The following is a 25,141-nucleotide window of genomic DNA, read 5'->3' as shown; positions in this document are numbered from 1 at the left end:
ATGCATCTATATTCTTTTTTAAGAGCAGAGGCTTCTTCCTTCCTGACCTTGCCAATTGTGCAGTCTCTTTCGGATGGTTGCACTTTGACATTAACTGAGGCAAGACTTGCCTTTAAATCCTATCTTGTTATCCTGGGGTTCTTGGAGACTTCCTGCAGCATCTTTCGGTCAGCTCTTGGGCTGAATTTGGTGGGACGACCTGGCCTGGATAGATTGTCAGTGATTTGAAGTTTTCTCCATTTGTAGATGATCTTTTGGACATTGGAGTGATGGAGTGATTGACTACATATTGCTGGAAATGGCTTTAAAACCCTTCCCAGACCCATAGGCATCAACAATCTTTCTTCTGAGGGCCTCAGAAACCTCTTTTGATCTTGGCATGATGTAGTCACACACCTCAATTGCTAAGACAAAACCAGACCACAGCTTTCTGATGTTTATATAAGGCAGTGCCCTCCAAGTTACTCTCTAATGATGTTCTTATCATTTGCACCTGATTCTTATTTTACGCATTTGATGCAGTGATGAAGGTAGGGGTGTACTAACTTGTTCTGCATGAGGAAATTGCATTTTTGTTGATTTAAATAGTACAAATGAGTGCACAGTGTGATTTTTCCATGTTATTTTCTAAAATTAGATCACCTTTATCTATCAGTATTGTTGAAATGAATATCAAATATCCTTTTGTCCAAAAATGTAAAAAAAGACCAACCTTTTCATGGTTTTTCATTCTTACTTTTTCACACCACTGCATATATTGTCATTTCTATTTATTCATTGTGAACTGAAAGCCTATTAAGACCTCTTAAGTCAGAGAAGTCTTGAGGTAACATAAAGTGCCGTATGCTGAATTTATGGAATATGCTTAATCTTGGATGTTGTTTAACTATAAATGGTGGTATATAAAGAAAAGCAAAAATCGCTCCGATACCATTTTCAGATATTGGAACACTGGCTCTTTATGGTCAGGAATGTGAATGGATCATGAATAAGTATGTGAAAAATGGCTTCAGATTTAAGAGATGATCAAATATTTATTTACACTTCACATGAAGCAGTAACCTGCAAATAAGACTCAAATACTGTAGAGGAAAAATTATCCTCTATCCTATAAAAAAATTAAAACTTAAAACAGTTTTTCTTATGCAAAACAAAAAAGTACCTTTCTAATTAAGAATAAACCTTTAATCCTATAAAAAGTCCATCAAAACAAGTTATTGCTTTGGCTTTGTGGATACCTCAAAAAAGGAAAGTGATATGCCTACAGGTATAGTATATGACCACAGTTTGTTAAATTCTAGGATCACTCTTGAGTTCTCAGATTATCTGGCACATCTGTGTTAAACGAAGGAAAAGCCCAAGGATAGCCCACTCATTGTTCAGCTTCTTTGTTGGAGGATCAGAGAGAGAAGATGCAGAGTCTTCTTTATACTGTGCTGAGGTCTCTCCCTTTTACTGTGAAGTCCCCAAAAGTGTTTGGGGGTACTGCCACCCAAGAATGGTCTGATTCTTACTAGGAGTTTCTTGACCTGTCTGGTCACTTGGTATCTGTCAAATATAATTGCCTCATAAGGGATCAGGTGTAAGGCTTCAGTCAGACTGGCTCTAACATTTCAGAGAGAGTAAGGGGCTTTGCCTTTAGAATGAGTAATATTTATAAATGTGGTAACTTTTAGGATACCCCATAGCAGCCAAGAAAGCCAAGGATTCGACTGAGGAAACAAAAAAAAAAACAGCAGGTCAATTGCATGCACCTGTGATAAAGGACTAGGTTAGGCCCTGGAATGTAGCTGCTTCCTCTTCTCTGATTATAGCAGTTAAGAACTGCTGAATTAAGGTTTGTCACCACATTGATGGCCGTACATATAATTACATATTCTATATAGTCACATATAAGGTGTTATGCCAGATTTTATGGTATAATACATAATAAACATGGAAGTTAAAAATATTGTAAATAGAGTAAAGCAATTTGACTTAGCTTTATGTTACTTTTCTATTTCTGTTTTGTCTGGTTATTGGACTTTTTATTGTTTATTCTATGGAGGTAATTTTTTTCTTAAGTTTTAAAATGGCAAACTCCAATTTGCTCATCTGATGACAATATTGTTTAATTTAGGGCTTTCACATAGACCAATAATTTTGAAATATAATAGTAAATTGCACTCATTATAAATTGTATTTAACGATTGCTAAAGTATTCCAAGCAGCATTGTAGACTTGAAGCAATATCAGGGTTGGCCAGTTCATACTGTCTATGATCTGTCCTACAAAATGTACTGTTGTGCTTGGTCCAGCAGATTTGTTTTTCTTAGTTTCATTGCAGCACAAGATTATACTACTACTAAAAGACCAAATAAATCTGATACATTTCCAGTGTAAATTAACCAAATTAAGGTTTCTGGAGGTGTTTTTAGTAAAAATCAGAGATGAAACACTGATGAAAAGAAAAAGTGAATGTTTTTACAATAAACAGGAGATCCACCCCAATAGATCTAGTGTTAGTACTTATTTCACACCTTCCCAGTATTGGTTTCTTTAATTGACGCATCCATAAACATAAACATCCTTCACTGAACAAGTCTGCTTTCATCTGTTCATTACTCCTTAATAATCTGCTTTTCTTTTTAAATTGTAAACCTTTATTTAGATTCAGTTTCTAAATGTTTAAAGTGTGCATCAAAAGAAAATACTCCCACTGGTTCTAACAAAAATTATGGAGGAAAAGTCTTTCATAGTTAGTGCCTTAACAAACTGGTTTAAGAAGCAATAAGGAACCTATATGTAATTACTTGGAATTGCCACAAGATGGCGCTGTTTATATTTTTGCTCTTTTTTTGGGGGTAAAGTTCCAAAAGTGGGAAGGGATTACTGAGGAAAGGAGAATGTTAAAGTAATAAATGGCTCGCTTAATGATGGCTAATTGGACAAGCAATTTAAATTATTGTATGAAATGCAGTGAACTTTTGCAGTGGCAGAAAGAAAGTTTATCTTCTAGCAAAACAAGGGCTTGTGTTTATTCACTTTAAACAGAGGTCCGTCTTGGAACAAAACCCCAAAAAATACAAGCCTTTCAGATTTCCGATGAGGGAAGTTTTGAATGGGAAATAGACAACAGATACATTTTACAACTACCATAAGTAGCTTTTGTTTCTGCAACAATAAAATGTTCTCTCTACAATGATTCACAAATGACTAGTAGTGTTGCTTCAAAAATAAGTTCAGAATACTCTTGGCAAGTGGAAGAAAACCATTTTTAAAAGAGGTGTGCTAAATGTTCTGTTATATGCTCCAATATCAGCAAGATATAGTTTACACTTGTAATTTTGTTACATTATAGCTTTGAATTCTGCCCATGATTTATACTACAACAATTTTGGCTTCTTTATTCCTCTTCACAACATATCCCAATTTGTGTAAAAGTGATTTTGCTCATTAAAGTCTCTTTGCTGCATGTCTACCAGATCTCATCATATAGTAAATTCCTTTGACTATGATTGTCTGCTTTAGGTAGTCTATAGCATACATGTACTGTTAAGCCTTGAGAATATTTATGAATTTAACCATATAGATTCCAAACTTCCTGTAGCCTTTTGCATCAGTTCTCTAATTGGTAGGTTATTTTTGATTTGTAGTCTCACCCCTGCACCTTTTCTTTTCTTCCCATCTTTTACAAAAAATGTTAAAGGGCAACTGCAACGTTATTTTTATATTTCTGGCTTAGAAAGAATTGGTATTGATGAGTGCATTTCAAACCACAATGAAAGTAAAACGTACACAATAACATGTAAAATCTCCAATTCACCCTCTATCACTTTTGTATTGTAAACAAGCTTTCTTGTGAATTCTCTTTTAATCCAATAGAAATATCGAAATATATTGATTTTTAAATGGTTTTGCTGACAAATACTACTTGTTAACTTGCATGTAGATGATGTTGGAACTTTTCTGTCTGATGCACAACCTGTACTTATTCGCTCATTTTGTTAGTCATTACAGTAACTAGTGAGCAGGAAGGACTGGCTTAAGTCACAAGTTCTCACAAACTCTCAGTCTTGCCCATGGTAAGACCAGCGGTTGCAATATGGCGACCATACAGCACTTGCACGAAGTTCACGATTTTGTGCTTAATTTGGAATAAGTACAATTTTGCAATACCTTAAATTAATTTATTTACCGAGATTTATTAACCAGTCTGAGAATTTATGACTGCAGTTCCCCTGTAGGTGTTAGGATTTTTCCCCAAGTCATCCCCTAGACATGCCTGTTATTTCTGTAATACATTATTTCTTTGTTAATGCCATAAACTATGTAACTTCAGCCTACACTTTTCCTCAGTGGCATGTGCACAACCTCTATAGGATGTGAGTTAGTCCCTGTGGCTCTATGGAATTTGTGTTGATATTGGGGGTCAGCAGGGGATCCTAAGCTCTCAAATCTTGGGCTTTTAGCTAATTGAATCTCAGATTGTGTCCAGCTCCTACTTAAGAAAGAGCCCAGAATCCCAATCTCAACCATCTGAATGGAAAGCATGTCCCATAGACCCTTAACTTTGTGTAAATAGATGTTTTCTGTTTTCTATCATAAAATAATTCTTACTACTTTAATTGTCAGTTCTGATATTTTAAGCAAGGGTCTTCAAATGAGTGTTTCTCACAATAAAGATGTTGTCTAATCAGGTACTCCTACTTTGTGTATACATTTTTTTTTTATTTGCAGAAACATATGAAACTGATGTATATAATCCTGAAGCACCAAGCATAACCAGCACTTCAAGACCCGTTTATAGACACAGAGTTCATGCCCAAAGACCAAACTTAATAGGCCTGACACTGGGTGAAGTGGATCTTCCACATCGAGGTATGAAGAACATTTTTGTGCAAACCTCTTAATTTCGAAGATACTGTATGTAAGGACAGCACTTGGTTGTTAGTATGATACTTTTGTGAATCAGTATTGTTGATTGAAAATTTTTAAAAAATGGTCTTCTACATAACTGGACATAATGCATATAATGTATGTAAAGATGATGTGATGGTGGGGTTAGGGGTATTCCAGTAAACCTAGAGTGGAAGATGAATGCACCAACCTGGAGGTACCTGGGTTAAGTGTTAACTAGATTTCTTTTAAGTTTAGAAATTTATCTTTTAATCTTTTTTATCTCATTTGTATCCTAAATTGGAATATGTTTCACCTTGATGCCCAAGAGAACTGCCTTGCTGTTTTTGTCCCATGCTTTTCATTTCCAGCAATATTTCTTACCCTTTCTAACCTTAACTTTGTCAAGTCATTATTAAAATGTTTGAGTTAAAATTTTAAAACTTTTTACAGAAAAACCTAACAATAACAACATGAGAATTGTTGTTGAATCAGAGTCCAGAAAAAGAACATCAGCTTCATTAGATGGTGGCATTCCTCCAAAGAAACCTTGGTTTGACAAGTAAGATAAGCACAAATGTTACAATTTAAATGTTAACATACAAGTTTTGCAAACTGTTCTTAGGACATTTTAAATTCAATTTAGAAAATGTATCTTAGCAGCTTTGTTTTTGCTTAGAAAATGTAAATTGTGAATTTTGTCCTTTTAGGAATTACCTTTTGTGGGTATTTTTTTCTGAATTCTAATGCTATAATTAAAAATGTTTTACTACAGTATACCCTCCGTTTAAAGCACTAGTAGAGGGGGAGGGAGTTGGTGGAGTGGTTAGCATTGCTGCCTCAGTGCTGAGGCCCTGGGTTAATTCCTGGGTTGCTATCTGCATTGAGTTCATATGTCCTCCTTGTGTTCTATAGTATCTTTTGACCTAACATTGATATTCCTTAGTTTAAACTTATGTATTTATGTACTTCTGTATTTATTTTTAACTTGTTTCATTATATGTGCATTTACAATACTTAACACATTGCTGTCATTTTAGTACATTTTTTATTTTTTTTAAATGTGCTTAAACATAAGAAATAGACACCCATCGTAACAAATTGCTTATTGCAAAATGTTGCAATATGTGTATGTATTTCTGAGTTGACAGACAATTCTCTTTTAGCAGGGTTTGCCCATTAAATCCATCGTCCATTAACCTGAGTTTACTGTATCTTAATATTATGGTACACAATTCAAAAGTAGATAAACTTTTCAAAACAGTGTATGATTAAACATTTTTAAGAATAGATTATGCTAATTTACTAAACTAGTCTTTCAGTATATCTAGCTATTAATTTAATTGTGTATTTTTTTTCTTGTTGTTTAACACTATATTAAATACGGATTATACATCCGAAAACGTCTTAGACTTGTAAGCAGTTAAACTGTACCATAAGATAGTTTTAATTTTACTGGCTAAAAATCAATTTCTTCAACAGTTGAAAAAGATGGGGGTGATGAGTTTTACTTCATTATAACAAACAAATGTGTAAAAATCTGATTTAGCAAAATGTTAAACTTATCAGAAATATAAAGATCTATATTTGGTTTATACTCTAGACGGTTAATTTTTGTGTTCCTTATTTTTTAAGACATACTGATGTTTTCAATATGTTCTGATTGGTAATAATGGGTTTATATTTTAGGTATTCTGATATGATAATATCTAATTGTGTCCCCATAGAAACCGAAAAAAACAAAACTCCTAAAGTTTGATTGTACCTCATGGTATGTAGGGTCTGTGTATGAAAGCCTTATAATTAAACTATTTTTAAATGCTCATGCTTGCTTTCACAGTATGCTTTAGATTGCTTTTGTGCTTTAGGATTTTAAGTTATTTTTTATTTAGTAGGGTCCAAAAATACATTAATACCAAATGTATTTTTTACTTAGGCAAAATTTCAATAAGTGTAATAACCAAGGATTTCAAAAGAAGATACCATTTGGGTCTGAAAATGCTAAGCTGGAAATAAGAAAAATTCCCTTGGAGCTTAATAATATCAGCAAGCTTAATGAGCACTTCAGTAAATTTGGAACCATTGTTAACCTTCAGGTAAGCTTAATATTCTTCTACATAGGAAGGGCTTATTTGTATTCTAATTTATTTGAATATTGTGAAGGTGGCAAAGACTACAAAATCTGTATCATGTTTGAGAAAATTATGTATTTGTCTCAGATTAAATGGCAACAATTACTAGAGATCTGGAATTTAAAACAGGTCAAAAATTTGGTTCAGTGTATTGCACAGAATTCTGATGACCGTGTCTTCTTATTTAGAATTTGTACTACTGGTAAACGTTTTATTTGAAAAATATTTAAATAACATTTAGTTCCTTTTAATTTATTTAGAACTTTGCATTTTAAAAATCTGGCAACAGTGTGACAGTCAGATAACACAATTTGAAAGTTGCTCTGTGTGATTTCCATTCTTGAGGAGTGTGAAAATCGAGAGACATGGATTTCTTTTCCCTTTGGTTTACTATCAAATGTTATTACTGTGTTTTAGGTTGCTTATCAGAATGACCCAGAAGGTGCTTTAATACAGTTTTTAACACATGAAGAAGCCAAAAGAGCTATTTCAAGCACCGAAGCTGTGCTTAATAATCGCTTTATCAAAGTTTTCTGGCATCGAGAAGATGCTGCAGCAAAAACACAGCTTCCATCACAGGTACTTTATAACTTTATAATACTTTATAAAATAGTTCAGAACTGGAAAATCATTTAAGATATAAAAATGTATAACTTGATATAAAGAAATAATAGGAAAATAATTTCCCTTTTATTTAAATAGGGACTTCAGTCCTCATCTCACCTACCTGCTGTGACAGCCTTGAAGCAGTCTGTTAAAGATCGTCTGGGTCCTATACCAACAACTAACGCAGAGCCATCACAGACCCAGGATCCTAGTACGGTTTCTTCTCAGGTGTGTAAAATGTATATATCCTAATATATAACTAATATCTTTATTTTGTCTCGGGGTTATTGGGAACTTGATTTCAGTAAGTGGAACACTCCGTAATGATGGTATGAGACACATTGTTATTTTTAACAATGCTAAGAGAAAGCACTTTCACTGGAGTTTTATAGAAGACTGTAGACATAATGAGATTAGCAGAATTCTTATTTATAACATGTATATGGATTAAGTAAGGTTAGTGAGTTTAGGTAAGACACATCAAGGAGCTAGAAACTAGATTGCTGTTCAGAGTGGCCACAGAAAACCTTTTTCTTGCCCTGTTCTATATTTGTAATGCCTGGAGTAAGAAAAGTATAGAACTGCTTTAGCATCTACCTTTGTTAATGTTGCAAATTACAATTTTCTTCCCATATTACATTTAATCAAATATTTGAATGTATAAATATTTTATAGAATGTCACAAAACTGTCAGTGAAAGAAAGATTGGGGTTTTCTTCAAAGCCAACATCCGTTACAACAGGAAAGGTAAGTAGCAGATTTCAATTATTTTACTGTCAGACATATAGCATCTGCACCTTGTGTCATGCAGTGCATTAGAGCTACTGATGTAAATCTTAACCTGTTGCATTTCCATTGTACATTGTTACTGCACAGGGTATTTCTTAGTTGTCTATTTTTTTGTAAAATATAGTGCTTTGTTATTTACATGACTCTGAATGTTTGAAACAAATGTCCTGATAAACTGAATTGTAGTACCTAAAGGCCAAAGCTTTCAGAAAAAAATCTCTGGATTCTGTTTTATATAGTAATATATCTGTATTAGGACGATCTGTAAACATTGAAATTTTGCAGGTGTTATCAACTTCTACTGGGCTTACAAAAACTGTTTACAACCCTGCTGCCCTAAAAGCTGCTCAGAAAACGTTGCCATTTGTGAACACCATCAGTACAGAGGAAGCTGTAAAGAAAAAACAGGTAAGATTTGGTTCTCTGCAGCATTTAAGAGATTACTAAAGATTTCATTTTCTTCAACCTAATTTACTTTTTCCATCAGTAGCAGATATAATAATAATTTGGTTAACTAAAGGGAGAGTATATTTTGCTCAGTTTGTACAGAAATAAATATTTTTTAGAATTGTATGTATTAAAGCCTATTAAGAATGTAATTTTCCTTCCCAAATTTCCCACAGCCTTTGCAGGTATAGTAGCACAGTGAAGGCAGTTGTAATGCAATAGTGTTTATTCATCAATGGGTAAGGTAGCCTAGTCCTACATAATTGAAACTTTTTCAGATCATCTTGGGGACCTCTGTACTTACTTAACCTGGCACATTTCTTCATCTAAAAAAAATTGTTGTAAACCCCTTTCCAACTGTTCAGCAGTAATTTTTTTATTATAAAATTGTTTAGTACATAGTCCATAACAAACATGCGACTGTTGAAAAATCATGTGGTTAACTCATAATTTACACTAAACGTTTTAAAATACTTTTTAATTTTTTTTTTAAATACACAAATGATCTCACTGCAACTTTGTTCTCAAATTTTGCTTCTTTGTAGAAGAAATTGACATGTTGATCACTGTGGATCATTTGCACAATTGTATGCACTGAGCATATAATAATGCAGTAAATTCTCACTTTAACGGACTAAGGAATTGATTGACGGACTCTGAGAAGTGGGAGGGGGGTGGGGGTGGGATTGTCTGCAAAAAGGACATCCGAATTGTGATCTTCATCCAGTTCGATGGCCAAATAAATTTAATTTAAAATGCAGTGACAGATGGCTTTGGCAATTTCATAATTTCATAATTATTGTTAAGTGAATTAAATAACTTGTGGTGGAAGTTTGGATGATCCACTGAAGAGATTAAAAACCATTCCATAGGACTTTCACGAAATTAATCTAAGATGAATGCATCATATTATGTCAATTGTATAATGTCGATGAGACACAAACACTTGACATTATCTGAGGATGTAAAATCAACAAGGAAAGGATTTTGACGTTACTGTGTGCAAATGCTGATTGCTTATACAGATTGACACTCGTAGTTGTCAGCAATTTGTGGAGACTGAAGGTCGTCAAAGATATAATGAACAATTCCAATAGTGTTACCATTCCAGAAAAGCTTGATTTAGTTCTGATATTTTTTTTTCTCCATAGTGCGTTTTGAGTTTGGAAAATCTCATTGGTAGTTTAATGGACAGCTGGCAGCATTAGCTGTTGTAATACATTGTTATATCAAAATAACAGATTTAGCCAATTAAAAATACCTTGATATTTATCATCCTGAAGCAAGCACAGTGTTAATGTATTCCTGAGTTTTTAATGGCAAAACTCATTGTTAACTTGGTGTGTTACAGAATAATTAGAATTCCATTGAATGTTTGGTGACCTCTTTTGGTTGTTGAAATAGTATAACAAAACAATAGCCTTTCAGTGGTAGATTTTGTTCAGGTCAACATATTTAAAATGCATATCCAAGCTATTATAATTTATTTTGTATAAGCAAGTAATAAATGTGTATGCCAGTACAGTAATGCAGTTTTAGTCAATTTTGGTAAGGGTTTTTTTCAGATTAAAGGTGTTTCAGATTTTTCCAAGTCTGTGTCCAGTACTAGATTGATGATAATCAGTTGTCAGTGTTTGTTACTCGAAATTCTCAAGTCTGCATTATTCTTTGCCATTAGGATTTTTAATATAGAAACTTTATTACCACTGATTTGTAAGGTTTTTCATTTGTTTTGGGGTGTTGTGGTTTTCATATAAAAGACTTTCTTGTGCATTACCTCTTTGCTTCTAATGCATATTCATAATATTGCTACAGTTCTACTTATAAGTCTTTCAAATGTAGGTTTTCTTTCCTTTTCAATGTTTTAATTTAGTTTTTAATTTTAAGGTAGTGTGCAAATTCAGTTGATATGACCACAGTTTGTTTTCTAGAGTTTATTTTTGTTTTCTTGAAACATGAAAATATTTAAATGGACAGTGCCTTCAGAAAGTATTCAGACCCCTCCACTTTTTCCACACTTTGTGTTGTAGACTTATTTAAAAACTGATTTGAATTGATTCTTTTATGCCATCAATCCATAATGACAAAGTGAAAACATGTTTTTAGGAATTTTTACAAATGTATTAAAAATACAAAAATGCGCGTAGTTTTTAACAATAAAGGCACTGTACATAGCCAGGCAAAAATAAATTCAGATTTTACCATGAATTATATAACATGTTTTTCATGAATACATGTACATACTACCAGCTGACTTTAATATGAAAAGTTTTTTTTAAATACACAGTTATAGTTATAAGTGTTGATTGGGATGCTTTGACTTCTGAAAAAATCCCTTAAAGGCAATTCTATTCTGTAATATTGAGATCAGATAAAAAAAGGTTGATATTTAAATGAAAAGAATGTTAGTATTGAGATAAGATTTCCAGACGGTTTGCTTCAGGGCTTACGTAATTCACAAGTCAGCATTTCACATTGTCTTGTCAAACAAAAGATCTTGCTAATAAAACACTTTTAATAATTAATCTTACAGGAAGCTTTAAGGCTCCAGCAAGATGTTAGAAAGAAGAAGCAGGAAATACTGGAAAAAAACATTGAAACACAAAAGGTAAAAACGGTGTGTTTTTCTGTAGTATTTACAGAAAGTTTTTCATTGTTTTAAGTGCTTCAATAGACTTTTTTGATCTTGACCAAAAGTAAACTAAAATGCTCTTTAGACTTTAAAAACAATTGTAGAATTAAGAAACATTGAATACTGTTCTTCCATTTGTGGTTTTCGTTATTGTGACCATGACTTGCTATTTGCATGCTTTCAGAGATGTTAGAGTGAGATGCACCACTCATCTAGTTGGATGTGGTCACAGATGACAAATTAATGTAAAGCTAAGGATGTCATAGGAAGTATCCAACATAATTCATTCTCTTCTAAATAGTACAGCATTTTTTTCTGGGCAGATTCCAGATCGGGAATAAACAATTTACTTTGTTCTCCCAAATCTACCCTACCAAGCAAAACTGAAGTGTAAAGTTTTGTGATAGAGACAGATGTAATTCTGAAAGTCTAATTTTTTGTGTTTTTAATGTACTTCATGAGTTAAATGCTTCATTTATTTGTAGATGTTAATATCAAAAATAGAGAAGAACAAATCCATGAAACCTGAAGACAAGGCTCAAATTATGGAGACATTGGCAACAATGACTAAAAATATAACTAAACTAAATGATGAAATAAAAGCAATTTCAAGTGGCGTTCCTCAGAAAACCTTAAAAACCAAGGCTCAGGTAGGTTGACATTTTTAACATAAATGTGCATCAGCGTACTAATGAAGGCCTCCAAGATGTTTAACGTAAGATTTTGGCTGTAAATATCCATCTTGCTTTTACAGACGTACTGACCCATAAGTCTGATTTTTAATTCTTATAATGCAGTTATAAAAATAACATTGTGACCCACTGCCACTCAATTTTTATAATATCTGTGAGGACATTTGGAGTGTTGTAAAACATTGTATGTCTATATATATATAAAGACATGTCAAATGTTTGCGTTATGTATATTTAAAACAATCTCTTCAGACACAGAAGGAGCTCCTGGATACTGAACTGGATTTATATAAGAAAATGCAGGCTGGAGAAGATATTGCACCACTAAGAAAGAAATACACACAACTTCAGCTAGAGGTGATTTTTTTAATTTTGTTTTTTGTTAATTGGAATGAAATATTGCAGTTTGACCTTTTAGGTATGAAAGGCCTGAAGGCATTATATTTGTAATCCTCGGTGAAACCACAAGGTGGCACTGTTAATTTAAGGATACAGCATTTGTATTTTAGTATTGTATGTAAAATTAACAAAACTATTTATTATGGCATATTTGCTTTGTAAGAAACGTTTATACATTAGCTCACTGTTGATGTGAATGCTCAGTACTTCATGAAATGTAAGTCAGCACTTTTAGATAAATTTATCCATAAGTATCCTATTTATTATACATATAACCTGTAAATTTCGATGGAATTAAAAGTTGTGTGCATATTTATTAACTCTAAGCTCCCTTTAATGCTTATCTTATTAGCATCTTATACTTTTGAAAATGTGTTTTGAATGAATATTCATTAATATTTTGTCCATAAAATGAACTTTATAAATCATGAAGTATTGATGACCATTAAGTAAATTGAAATGCATGTAACCTTTTTAACTGAAGCCAAACTTGACATTTTAATCTAAGTTACCGACTTTACTATGTAAAATACCTTTGCCATGGTCTGAGCTGTGCTTAGTTGCAGTGTGTCCTGGTAAGATCTCTGCACAGTTTTAAGTTCAAGTCTGTTTTTGTTCCGTTTGTCTTGGACATTTTTTATACATCAGGCTGCCAAAAGGGGAATTTTGTCCTCGGGGCGTGGAAGGGGGGTCCATTCCAGAGGACGTGGTGCCCTAAGGAGCCGTGGCAGAGGAATTCGTGGCAGGGGCAGAGGGGCACCGATTCATGCTGTAGTGGACCACCGACCAAGAGCTTTAGAGATTTCTGGTTTTACAGAATCTGACAGGGTAGACTTACTCCCACATTTTGCAGTAAGTAATTTGAAGCTTGAAAGCTTAAAACTATTACAGACATTTCACAGTGTGTTGTATTTAAAAGTAATTCTGTAGCTTTTTGTGCTACAATGTTGTAGGTTCTTTTAAGGTTGAAGAAGCAGTGTGGTGCATTTTATTTTTAATGATTAAAAATGCTAGTGTAAGAGTATTTGCTTTCATATTTGGGGAACAAAAATGTTTAATTCATTGTGAAGTCTGAAGTACTGGAATTGGCCTTCTTTATCTGTTGGTTTAACACCTACAAATAAAGATCAGACTTTATAGATCAGGTATTTGTTAATAGCTGTAGACATAATTAGAGACAGGGATAGTTTGTCATCTGAATCTTAAGAAAATAATGTTAAAAGGATCACTGAACGTATTGAGCTATATAGATGTTTTTTTCTGTGACATTTTGTCAAGATGGACCAGAAAATATTTTACTTTGTATGGCATGAAACAAGAGTATTAAATTCTGTACCCAGATTTAATGTTCATATACCATATTTGTAGTGAATGCTTGTTCTTAAAACACAAAATCCTGAAAAGTACTCTTCATCACACCAATATATATGTGTATTTTACTGATCAAAGTTGTCATTTTAATGAGCCCAAATAAGGGAGACACTATTCCCTGGGTGTTAACTTTAACTTTGTAAATGAAGCAGAATTAAAAGTCTGATACAGCCTTTAATAATGTTTTTGTTTTCCATAATAGCTATTATAGGAGCTAACTACACATAGTAGGCTTTGATTTCAAAATTTATACTTTTAAATGGCGAAATAAAAACTTTTAAAGCCAAAAAAGGGTAATTCAGAAGAAACTTCTCATTCTCATGTCACAACTTGTCAAACATGAGCATTTTCTGATAGTTGGTCTGGTCAGCTAACTAGTGTTTATATGCTATTAACTATTTTCTTATAACGCTAGAATTTAGGGCATGTTTCTTAAATAGGTGACTGTTGACACACCACGGTATGCATAATTTCTGTTTTGTTCCTTTATTTTTTAAAAGCACAGTAAAATGTGCTTTCAAGTAAATATATGTAGCATTTTTAATAATTTGTGCAGGCTCTTCTGTCATAACTCGAAATTAGCTGTTGCATTCTGGTGCAGGATGCCAGCCTTGATGAGGATATTCCTGGTAGAATAGGGAAGTTAAAGGTAGGGCTGAATTGGTTTTATTTATTATAGCAAGTAGAAATGTACTTTTTTACATTAGCCTTTATCTTATATATGGGTATTTTACAGGACTTTGTAACTCTTTAAAAAGGTAAGGTTTACATTTGTTACTTTCACCTCATTTACATTAGTAATGAATGTTTTATGTTAAGTCCTCTTAATAAAACTAACATTTTATAGTGTTTAAAGTTAAACTTTATTTTACTTTTTTCAAAGCAATTTGGTGAGATTGAAGACTGTCAGATTGATGACTCATCTGTTAATGCTGTCATTACCTACAAGACAAGAGCAGAAGCAGAAATTGTAAGTACAATTTGAAATATAACTTTATTATTGTGGGTACTTTAGAATGTACCAGTGGACAAATTGAAAGCAGTGGGATAAATGAGTGGCACCAAGTATATTGAAATCACCAAATTACTCCCATTTATGGCTCATGCATTAAGCAAATAATGCTGGACAGGTCTAGTTGTATATAATAATAATTGCTTACACTTATATAGCGCTTTTTCTGGACACTCCACTCAAAGAGCTTTACAGGTATATTTATTTATCTATTACTTTAAAAGAGGGATGATTAGAGTCTGTATAAAGAGAGGTTCAGTGGTCAAGATTACTCAATTTGCCAGTGTTTCACAGGCAATAGTCTTTAAGGTAATGTCAGCATGGAACTTTGAGGGAAAGACATCAGGAGTAAAGGACAACACCAGGCAAAGTCAAAGATATTGTTATATCGGTGTTATTTGGAAGTAGAAGGCATACAAAATAAGTATAGATCAGTTGACTGCAAATTTGGGTTGTGAGCAGCCAGTTTAAAAACAAATGGTGTGCCAAGAACTCACAAAGAGTGGTATTCAACATTTGGGATGTAGTGCACAAACTCCTCAACACATTTGGCAATTGGTGTTTGTGAGTCCAGTGGTGCAAAGTGCACAGGCCAAAACAGTCTTTACTAGCAAACATAAGAGCTTGGACTTTGCTAAATGACATTGAGACTTGGTTTGGAACCAGTTGTTTTGATCAAATGAGACAAAAATAACTCTTTGGCTGCACACGCTAACAGGAGTTTAGCATCAAAGGTAGTATGCTTAAGCAGAAAAGAACGTCATACCTTCTTTAAAATATGGTGATGGATTTTGATATGGGGCTGTTTAGCTTCCTCTGGTCCTGGGGCCCTTGTTAAGGTCATCAGCATAGTGAACTCGACCAAGTACCAAGACATTTCAGCCAAAAAGGTGTTTGTCTCTGCCAGTAGGCTTAAACTTCCAGCAAGGCTTTGACCCCAATTACACATCAGAATCAACAAAGAAATGGTTAATTGAGTACCAAATCAAAATGTTGCAATGGCCATCTCTCCAGACTTGTGCCCTGTTGAATACCTGTGGTTTGAATTAAAGAGGGTAGTCCTTAAGCGCAAACAAAAGGATATAAAGGATCTGTAAAGGTTCTGCAGGGAGGAATGGTATAAGATCATTCCTAATGTGTTCTCCAATCTCTAAAAACAGTATCAAAAACAGCTGTTGTTATCCTTGCAAGAGAAGGGTGCACAAAATACTGAAAACAAGGGTACCAGTAATTGTGATAATGTTTTTAAATTAATCTGTAATTTTGAGGAATGTGTAATTGATTTCATTGAATCAATACCTGTGTTTATTTCATACAGCCTGTTTTGCTCATCTTTATCAAAGGCACCAATAACATTGTGGGTGACCAAAGGTGTAGTATCATAAAAGAGATAAAGTGGGAAGTGGTGTTTGCATGTCAAAGGAACAAAGAAGTTAAGCTCCATAGTAAGCCCTCTTAATCTCTGTGCAGTTTAAGTGTATTCTTAAGGGAATCTTGAAGTTCTACTCTCTATTACAGGCTGCCATTCATGGAGCTAAGTTTAATAATCAGGATCTTAAACTGGCTTGGCACAAACCTGCTGCTGTTCTTACAACTGCTGAACCTGAGGAAGTGGAACCTGATGAAGAGGAAGTTAGTATATATTGATTTTTTTTATGATATTCACAATGTATTTCATGTAAAGGAAAAAAAGATTAGCTCAAAATTAGTGTTAAAGTTGTTAAGTTTTTACAACTCTTATTCAAATGTCGATCTATTGTACTTTTGAGTGATTAAAATATGTTTTATGCTTTTGTTGCTGGTTTGCAAATGCTATTGTCATTACTCAACAGAAAAGGAATGTCCACAACCTCCCTTTACATTTTTTGTTCTTATAAAAAATTATCGAAAAGTAAGACTTGTGCTTAATGTGCCAGATTTCACCAGAGCTCGACTACCTCTCAATTTTGAAATTGTCCACCTTCTTGTCCTTATTTTGTCATAAATTTAACGTTTACAATTTTAAAAATGCAAACCATTTTATCTTAACTCCTAGATAGAGAACTCCTATGAAATAAATTAACACGTTGACAATCTTAAAAATAGACTTGATACAAAATGGAATAAAATAGAATAACTGGATTAAAAAAGGCATCTGAACTTGAGCTTCACACTTTGCTGTGCTTTACATGCTTCCATTGTAGACGAAGAATTGAATGGGATTCACATCGGAATGGAAAAATGAAAATTGTGGTGAAATTTTCAAAGGATATTAAAATATGCTTCTATAATGTTGCTAGTTTAAAAAATACCAGATGAGTTACTAGTTTTGACAAAACATCAGTTTCTTTTTTTAACCAGAACATGGTTCTATGAAAATAAAATGTGTTTTTGTCACTGATTGTCCTTGGGCTGCTGTATATATATATATAGAATAGGCTAATAGAAAATTATACAAATTTTGAAACCCTAGGGACCCAAAAACAGAATGGAACTGTTTCAGAAATAGAGCAGATAGCATATGATTCTGGTATTTGAAATGACCTTTTTTAAAGTTTTTAAATTACCTTGTTACTATGTTATTGACAGTGGTGACTTGAAAATGTTGAATGCACTTCACATTGATAAGTGTTACACGTGTTGCAGCTCAGCATTCTGGTTCCTCATACATCCACAATTGTTATTCACAAATCCTTTGCATTGTTTTTGAGAACTTTTAGTATGAGACTGAAAAATTCAACTTCACAAAATATGCGTGCTTTTTATGTTTAGCAGTATGCCTTATGTTTTTCAGTTTCAGGAGGAGTCCTTAGTAGATGATACATTGCTGCAAGATGATGATGAAGAGGATGATGACAATGAACCACGGTCTTGGCGAAGATGAATTAGTCATAGACACTCATCTACATCAGATGGCATTCTTGTTTTCTTTGAAATAGTTTTTAAAAGCTAGTAAAGTTTGATTAGAAATTAACATTTAATACAATTTTGCAAAGAAAGTACTGCTAAGAGGTACATGTTTATTAGTTTTGTTTGAAACAGTTGTAAATAATGAGATGTAACTATGTATACTATGTATATTAGCCTTTTGGTTGTTGGTTTTGTGTACATATTTTATGTAAGGTTTTAATGAATATTATGACTGCTTTGCTTAAATCCTTTTTTGGCTTTATTATGTAAAAATAAAGAAATGGTCTGTAATACAATGCAAAAAAAATGAAAAAAGCAATAACAAAAAAAAAAGAATAAAAGACCATTTCAAAACCCCCACCCCCCATTCTCCTAAAAAGAGCAAAACTCCATTCTCCAACGTGTTTGAATTTGACATCGTATTTATTAAGGTAAGGATTGTAAAGCATATCTTCTAGAATAAAACATGCATCATATAAGGAAATGTTAAACATTGTCCATATCTAGATCAGCTTTATTAGAACAAAAAACAGCATTCACATAGACTTGTTTCTTGTTTTTCATAATGTTTATTCAAATTGAATTAACTTTTTATAGTAATGGGCATTTATGGTTATGTCTAAAGTATTTCTTGGAAAGTAACTCAAATAGTTTCCATAATGAAATCAATTGGAAGGTTAATAGTGAATGTGAATAAATATTTAAAACTAGTGCTAAACTCCTTTGGAACATTCTTTTGGATCTGTTACACTTTTTAGTACCAGTTTTAAATAGGGGTAGCAGTTTACCAGCATTAACTTCTGGAGTATAAAAGGTACACCTATTGTTGATTGAAGTTCATATTTCCTTCTTTTATCTGTAGTAAAATTAAATCTTATTAATGTTTTGGTTTATAGGTCAGCAGTCTAGTTCTTTGGAAATGTTGGATGCAGAACAAATTACCTTGATGCAAGATTTTTAAAGGTGAGAGATTTCTATGATGAACAACAGGTGATATTCCCAGTTTGAGTAGTTTCCATTTTACAAAGAAAATGGAATTTATGTTACAGCCTATAGCATTTATTAGTCATGAAATTAGATAAATACCAGCATTCATTTACAGTTGAATTTAGACCTTATTGCAATGGTATCCAATTTGAATATAACTTAAAGGTTTTATGAAAGTGTTGGATCATCATCTTATTGATTAATTATTATAATGAATATACAATTTATTTTTTCAAGTTAAAATACCATGATTAAAATGCTCTATGTGGGGTCTATCTGGTGATGTCTAACTTCAGGCTTTGACTTCAACTCAACAGAATCCTTCCTTTTCTTTTTAATATTTGCAACAAATTAGGTAGCCTACTAGGGTGGCATGGTGGCACAGTGATTAGCATTGCTGAGTGCTGAGGCCTTGGTATCAACTCTGGACCTGGGGGGCTGTCCACATGGGGTTTGTATGTCCTCCCTTTGTCTGTGTGGGTTTCCTCTGGGTACTCCTGCTGCCTCACACAGTCCAAAGACATTAATTGGCTTCTGCATATCTGTGTCTGGGGTGTGCCTTTTCGATTAACTGGCATCCCATTCAGGATGTATTCTGCCTTGAGTCCATTGCTTTTTCCGGGCATAGGTCCTGGCTCACCCGTGCCCTGAATTGGATAGCTTTCCAACTAATCGTTTTCATAAGCAAAATAAATCGGCAATAAAGAACAGGTTAAAATGAAAATTACTTGTTTTGAAATTGTATTATTAAAAGGGGCCTGGTGTTTTTGTTGAGTAATCTTTTAATTTGTATTTGTCTTTCAGACCTGAGAGGTCAGTATAGTTTCTTCTAAAACCACTTACTAAAAAATCCTATTACTATGCCCTGATTATCTCGTTATCATTTAATTAACTTACATATGTAATCATGTAAGGTGGCAGTGATGATGTTAATGTTGACTTAAACATGCAACTATTTTATTCATTATTGTAGACAATTCAACAATAAATTAAAAGGATTATCAGAAGCCTTTAGAGTACAATGTCAACAGTTGTTTTAAGGAGATGAAAATTGGAAAATGAGGGTAATAGCTATTAAAAACTATAAAAAAAGCACTTCACAAAGGTGTGGGGCAGTTCAGTGCAAGTGTTCAGCATGTTATTTTGCTGTTAACTTAAGTTGTTGGCAGCTGCATTACCCTTTCATTAATGGATTAATGTTGCTGTGTGAAAACATGTGCATACAAATAAATATTACTTTCATTGTGATAACTATATTATCTTAATGGATGGTTATCAGACTCCAAGCTGATCGCCTCTTTGACTGCCCAGAGAAAAATGTGATCTATTCATTCATCCCTATTCTAACCACTTATTCCATTTCAGAGTTGGAGGGGAGCCAGACCATTTCCCAGCAAGCAATGGGTGCAAAGCAGGATACACCCTGGATGTGATGCCAGTCCATCCCAAGGCACATAGACACATAAACATGCACACACTCACACAAAGGCCAATTTTTCCAGAAGCCAGTTATCCTACCGCTACGTTTTTGGACATTGTAAGGAAACGGGAACACCCAGAGGAAAGCTGCGTGAGCACAGGGAGAGTTTACAAACTCCATGCAGATAGCACCCCAAGTCTGGAACTGAACATCAGCACTGCGAGGAGAGCAATCCTAACCACTGTGCCGCCATACTACCTATATGCATACTAGTTGATTGAATTGTTTTCCTTTTTTCAATTGATACGGGTTGAAGTATAGAGTTTCCAGCAGCTTCACTGAAGGGTTCACAGTAAACAGTCTGTTTATTGTCCTGTCTGTGCTGTGCATCTGTTATGCGATCAATCTGTGTGCCTTTCTGGCCTGCATTGGCTACATGGTACTGTTTCCCAATAATTTCCCAATTATTTGGTATAATTTGTATAGCTTCCGTACAACATGCATAACCAAACTACTGTTTAGGAGTACTCGTGGTCATTTAGTCAAGAAAAAACTGCACTAATTATAGCATGATAGCCAGATAACTCAAGACTAACTTCGGCTTTGATGATGAAAATTATAAGATCTTAAGTATGGTAACGTTTTAAAACAGAATCAGTTACATCCGATATAATGGTGCACAATTATGAGAATGAAGGTTTTGAGATGTGTAATACTGACGTTTATGAGCAAAGTTTCAAAAGGATATAAAAACATTTCTAAGTAACTGCATTAATTATTTTTTATCATTCCAGAACATCAGTACTTGGATCCAAATATGCCCGGCCGTACAAAGACAACTCTTGATGAAGAAAAAATGCATGAATTATAAATATTTTATAAACTTATATGAGACAGCTTTTTGAAGACTTTATTTTTCTAAAGACAAACGGTTACTCAGATTGCAGGAATATTCATGCTCCTAGTACCATTAGTGAAATGGTCAAGTAGTCTCACCTTTTTATATAGAACCGTACTACTTGGTAATGTTATATATTTTACAGTTTATATTTTTAGCTCTAATGAAGGCTGTTTTAGAAATATTCATGACTATTGCTTTGACTAGTGCTGTGCTTTTAAACTACTTGTTTTAGTTCAGTTTGGGTAACTTGTTTTATTTTCTTTTAATACCACATTATTCAGATGTAATAGTATCAGTCTTTGACAATCATATCTTCATACTGAGACTCCATTAATGCAATTATTTTTGACATGAATTTCCCTTTTCAAAATTGTGGCTTTGCCCTTAAAAAGACATCGCAATCAATTTTGACAACTAGCTCAGGTAATTTTCCTGTTACAGTAAGTGCTTTAGTGAACATTAGAAATTTAAACATTAACCTTCCTGGGCCCGATTTCACAATTTTTAAGAGAAAAGTCAAAATGAGCTCATTGGCTTATAAAACTGCAGCTCACAACTGTGGGTTGTGGCTGTTATGTTTACTTTTGACAGGTAGTTGTAGGGGGAAGGTAAGGTTGAGATCTCAGATCTGTTTATGAGCTTTACAGCAGTGTTCATATTTATCCATCAGTGTTCACTCCATTTAATCTGGGCTCCTCAGCTGTGCCGACTACAGCCCCTGTTGTGACTGATCGGCCTGCATGAGTGCTCCCAGCATCTCCCATCACATCACATTTGCATAAAACAGGACAGATAACCAAATCAGAGCTCAGAAATGAAAATGCTCAGCACCAAGCCTGTCACAGTTGTTGTTCAACTAATTGTGAAAAATTTGATTTGCTTGCTTTTTATTGTTTATCATTAAGGTTCCCTCCCAAATTTGCCTTAACTGATACTTCTCTGCATGTGGCTTTTAAACACAAAGTACCATTGGTCCTCCCTTGGGATTACTTACCCAGCCCACCAGCTTTTAATGTTGGTTCATCTACTTGGTTAAATTAGGCTTACACTGCAAGCAAATACACAATTAAGAAAATGAAAGGGACAATGCAGTTTGCAGGTAAAATCATAAGCCCAAACAAAAGTTTAAACAAATTTTCTTTCAAGAAACCCATTGATGAAATCCTTTTAATGTAATATGTATTAGTTGTATTTTTTTCCCTAGCTGAAGAGCTCTGAATCACTTCTGAATTGTTCATGAATTTTACTGAATGTTTACCAAAGGTATTAAATTAGAATAATGTAACAGTGCCTTCTGGACTCTTGTACAATTAGTGTTTATCAGCCATGTGCATGTTTAGAAAATAAAAATTGGACTAAAGTGTTTCATTCACTGTCCTTCATTTTGAAAAAGCACTATTTTAGAGAATGTCAGAGCAGTGCAAATGAAAGTTGTCAATTTCCAACGTTCTGTCTTTTAAGTGAGAATCTAAATACTTGGAGAAGGACAGTTGTACTTAATAATGAGTAACAGAATTATCATTTTAAGTACATGTATTTAGGCTATAACATGACAGTCTGGAAAATCGTTTTATAGAAACCATTGGTTCAGTGGGAATTAAAGAGTAGAGAGCTTGGATCCACAATAACAAAGGTATTTTTTTCTTTAGTATTCTGTTATGTTATAAGTTTGAATGTTTTACTTGTGTTTAATGTTTTTGTGATAATATAAAATAGAAAACTTAAAAAATAGATATGACAGTATGCATCAGTATTTACATTACTGTACAATGAAAAATTCTGCAGTGAAGAACTGATTTCTCAAACTGTTTTTAGCACACTACTAAGCCCAGAGGTGTAAATATTTTTTTTCTCATATTGCTTTATAGCATCAAGGTTTTGTACCAGAGTAACAGCTTTTCTCCACCACATGCACTAGCAGAACACTTCATATTCTTGCCGCTTTGTAACAGCAATATTCAAATCACTGTTTCCAAAAAATGAAAACATAGTAGCTGTGCACGCTTACACAGCTGTGCAGGTTGGACAAAGACCGATGCCAACGCATGGGAGAATACATCAGCATCCCAAACGTGTGGTGCTGCACTGATACTGCCGTGAAACCATTTTTTCTTTACGCGTGTGACTAGTTCCGTTATACCCGGGTAACATTACAACCAACAAGCGCCTGGATTATAGAAAAAATGTTCCTTAATATTATCGCCATTCTGCTAACACGTTAACAGAAATGACTTTTACAAGGTACACGGCCTATAAAAGCAGAAGTAAAAGTATTTTTCATACCTTAAGCCAGCATTTAGTTATTTGCGAATCCAAGTTAATGAAAAAAAATTGACTTTGTTATTGAAGACTCTGAAGGCTTATACTTTATGCAATGGCCCATACAGGCCTAACTGCCCACACATGGTAGCCGAATTCCCCGTTAATTGATTTGAAATAGGTATTTCCATTTTTTGTTAATTTGTAGATTGACCTAATACTGATCACTGATTTGCTCAATTAATTACACCACCAGCTGGAGGATTCAGCCCTTATCTGGAGTTGTCTATCAACCATTTCTCATTTCGGAGCACGTGCAATAATGTTAAATGCCTGGTGCTTACAGTTTGATAATTATTTTAAGGAACTTTATCAGACTTCTGAAAATGTAATACACCATTGTGTACTCTAGGTGTCGATTACTGTTGTTGCTTATTCCTAAAACTAAGCAAGACCTACCATTTCTAGAAACAGATTGAGTGCACTGGGATACTGTTACAATATAGATCATCCTTAGAACTAAACTAGTTAGCTGTCATCATGTCTCACTCTAGCTCATTCTAATTGTTTCAGAACGGATCTTGGTTTCATCACAAATTTCTTGCAGGTGTGTGTTATCTTCTTGGCTTCTTACCTCTTGGTATAAGCACCTTTTTTAGAGGCTAATGACCCATTTCACCAATGTTTTCCTCTCGTTGTCACTTTAATATATTTTCTCTATGATATTATCAACTCTGGTTTGTTATAACTCACATTCTTTTGTACGTCTGTATTGCAAAGAATGTGTATTTCATAAGCAAAAGATAGTACAGGCAGCAAACATATGACAAAAACTTATTTGAGATGCAATGACGGTTTCTTATTAGAATCAAGCTGCAACTTTATTTGAGATTGATGTCAAAAACCTTAACTTGTCAATAACCTTGAGAGATGTCTGGTTAAGCATCATCCTTGTTCATTTTATATTTTGATTGATTCTTGTTACTTTTTAAATTGATTGTTGTACACTATGTATGTCTTACAAAGAATACCTGTCAGAGTATTGGTATGTTTTAAAAACAAGCATTCCCTATGAAATATGATAACTGAAATGGTGAGAACAAATATTAGTTTGCATACCATAGAAAGGTATGTGAAAGTTTTGTGTGTATACATGTCTTTTATGAAGAAATTGAGTTTTATAGTTCTTTCCTGAAAACCCTATTCTAACACTTTTCTGATTTTGGCATTGTTTTAATACATTGTTTACTGGTTTTCTTGCCTTCAATGAGAGTGTGACAAATAAATCAATCTCGCATTCTTTCTTTATAGTAAAAGAGGTGTAATCTCAGACATTTAATGGGGTGGATTTATTTTGTTGTACTTTCTTTCTTATGCTCACTCAAGATGTGTTCCCCAAAGACAACATTAAAAATGTGATTAGTTAGCTTCCATCAATAACACAAAATAAGAAAATACACTGAAGGGACAGGTTTGGAGAGGCCCCAGCTCAGTGTGTAGTAAAAATATATGGGCTAATAAGTTTACATTTGCAGGCTCATTTGTTAAAACTCTTGAATTTCTAATTTGTGTCGACAAGATAAATGAACACAGCTTTTGTAATATGTGAGATTAATACTAATGGATGGGAAAGCATTTTTATTTTTTTACTAGCATCTTGGTTCCAAGTTATTTGCTGTGTATTACTTAGGAAAACATCTATAAACTTGCATGTTATGTTTGAATAT

The 25,141-nt window shown here is 33.6% G+C and overlaps 1 protein-coding gene across 3 annotated transcripts in view; it reads left to right on the top strand.

Moving 5' to 3' along the window:
* rbm26 (RNA binding motif protein 26) overlaps window positions 1-22,515 on the top strand; it is a 32,178-nt gene extending 9,663 nt beyond the window's left edge. The window contains exons 9-24 of one of the 3 annotated variants that reach the window (XM_088603348.1): window positions 4,720-4,860; window positions 5,332-5,440; window positions 6,815-6,974; window positions 7,428-7,589; window positions 7,713-7,844; window positions 8,292-8,363; window positions 8,691-8,813; window positions 11,386-11,460; window positions 11,970-12,134; window positions 12,429-12,533; window positions 13,224-13,427; window positions 14,548-14,595; window positions 14,830-14,916; window positions 16,477-16,590; window positions 17,732-18,810; window positions 21,049-22,515. In XM_088603348.1, coding sequence (XP_088459474.1) covers window positions 4,720-4,860; window positions 5,332-5,440; window positions 6,815-6,974; window positions 7,428-7,589; window positions 7,713-7,844; window positions 8,292-8,363; window positions 8,691-8,813; window positions 11,386-11,460; window positions 11,970-12,134; window positions 12,429-12,533; window positions 13,224-13,427; window positions 14,548-14,595; window positions 14,830-14,916; window positions 16,477-16,590; window positions 17,732-17,821 — 1,787 coding nt within the window. In that variant the 3' untranslated portion in view covers window positions 17,822-18,810; window positions 21,049-22,515. The remainder of the gene's footprint in view (window positions 1-4,719; window positions 4,861-5,331; window positions 5,441-6,814; window positions 6,975-7,427; window positions 7,590-7,712; window positions 7,845-8,291; window positions 8,364-8,690; window positions 8,814-11,385; window positions 11,461-11,969; window positions 12,135-12,428; window positions 12,534-13,223; window positions 13,428-14,547; window positions 14,596-14,829; window positions 14,917-16,476; window positions 16,591-17,731; window positions 18,811-21,048) is intronic. The other 2 variants (XM_088603338.1, XM_088603329.1) reach the window with 2 other exon arrangements.
* Window positions 22,516-25,141: the final 2,626 nt, after the last annotated feature.

Source organism: Lepisosteus platostomus, chromosome 2 (genome assembly GCF_059453375.1).
Source record: "Lepisosteus platostomus isolate fLepPlt1 chromosome 2, fLepPlt1.hap1, whole genome shotgun sequence".
NCBI lineage: Eukaryota > Metazoa > Chordata > Actinopteri > Semionotiformes > Lepisosteidae > Lepisosteus > Lepisosteus platostomus.
Note: the sequence above shows the minus strand (reverse complement) of the source record. Positions and strands in the feature narration are given on the sequence as shown.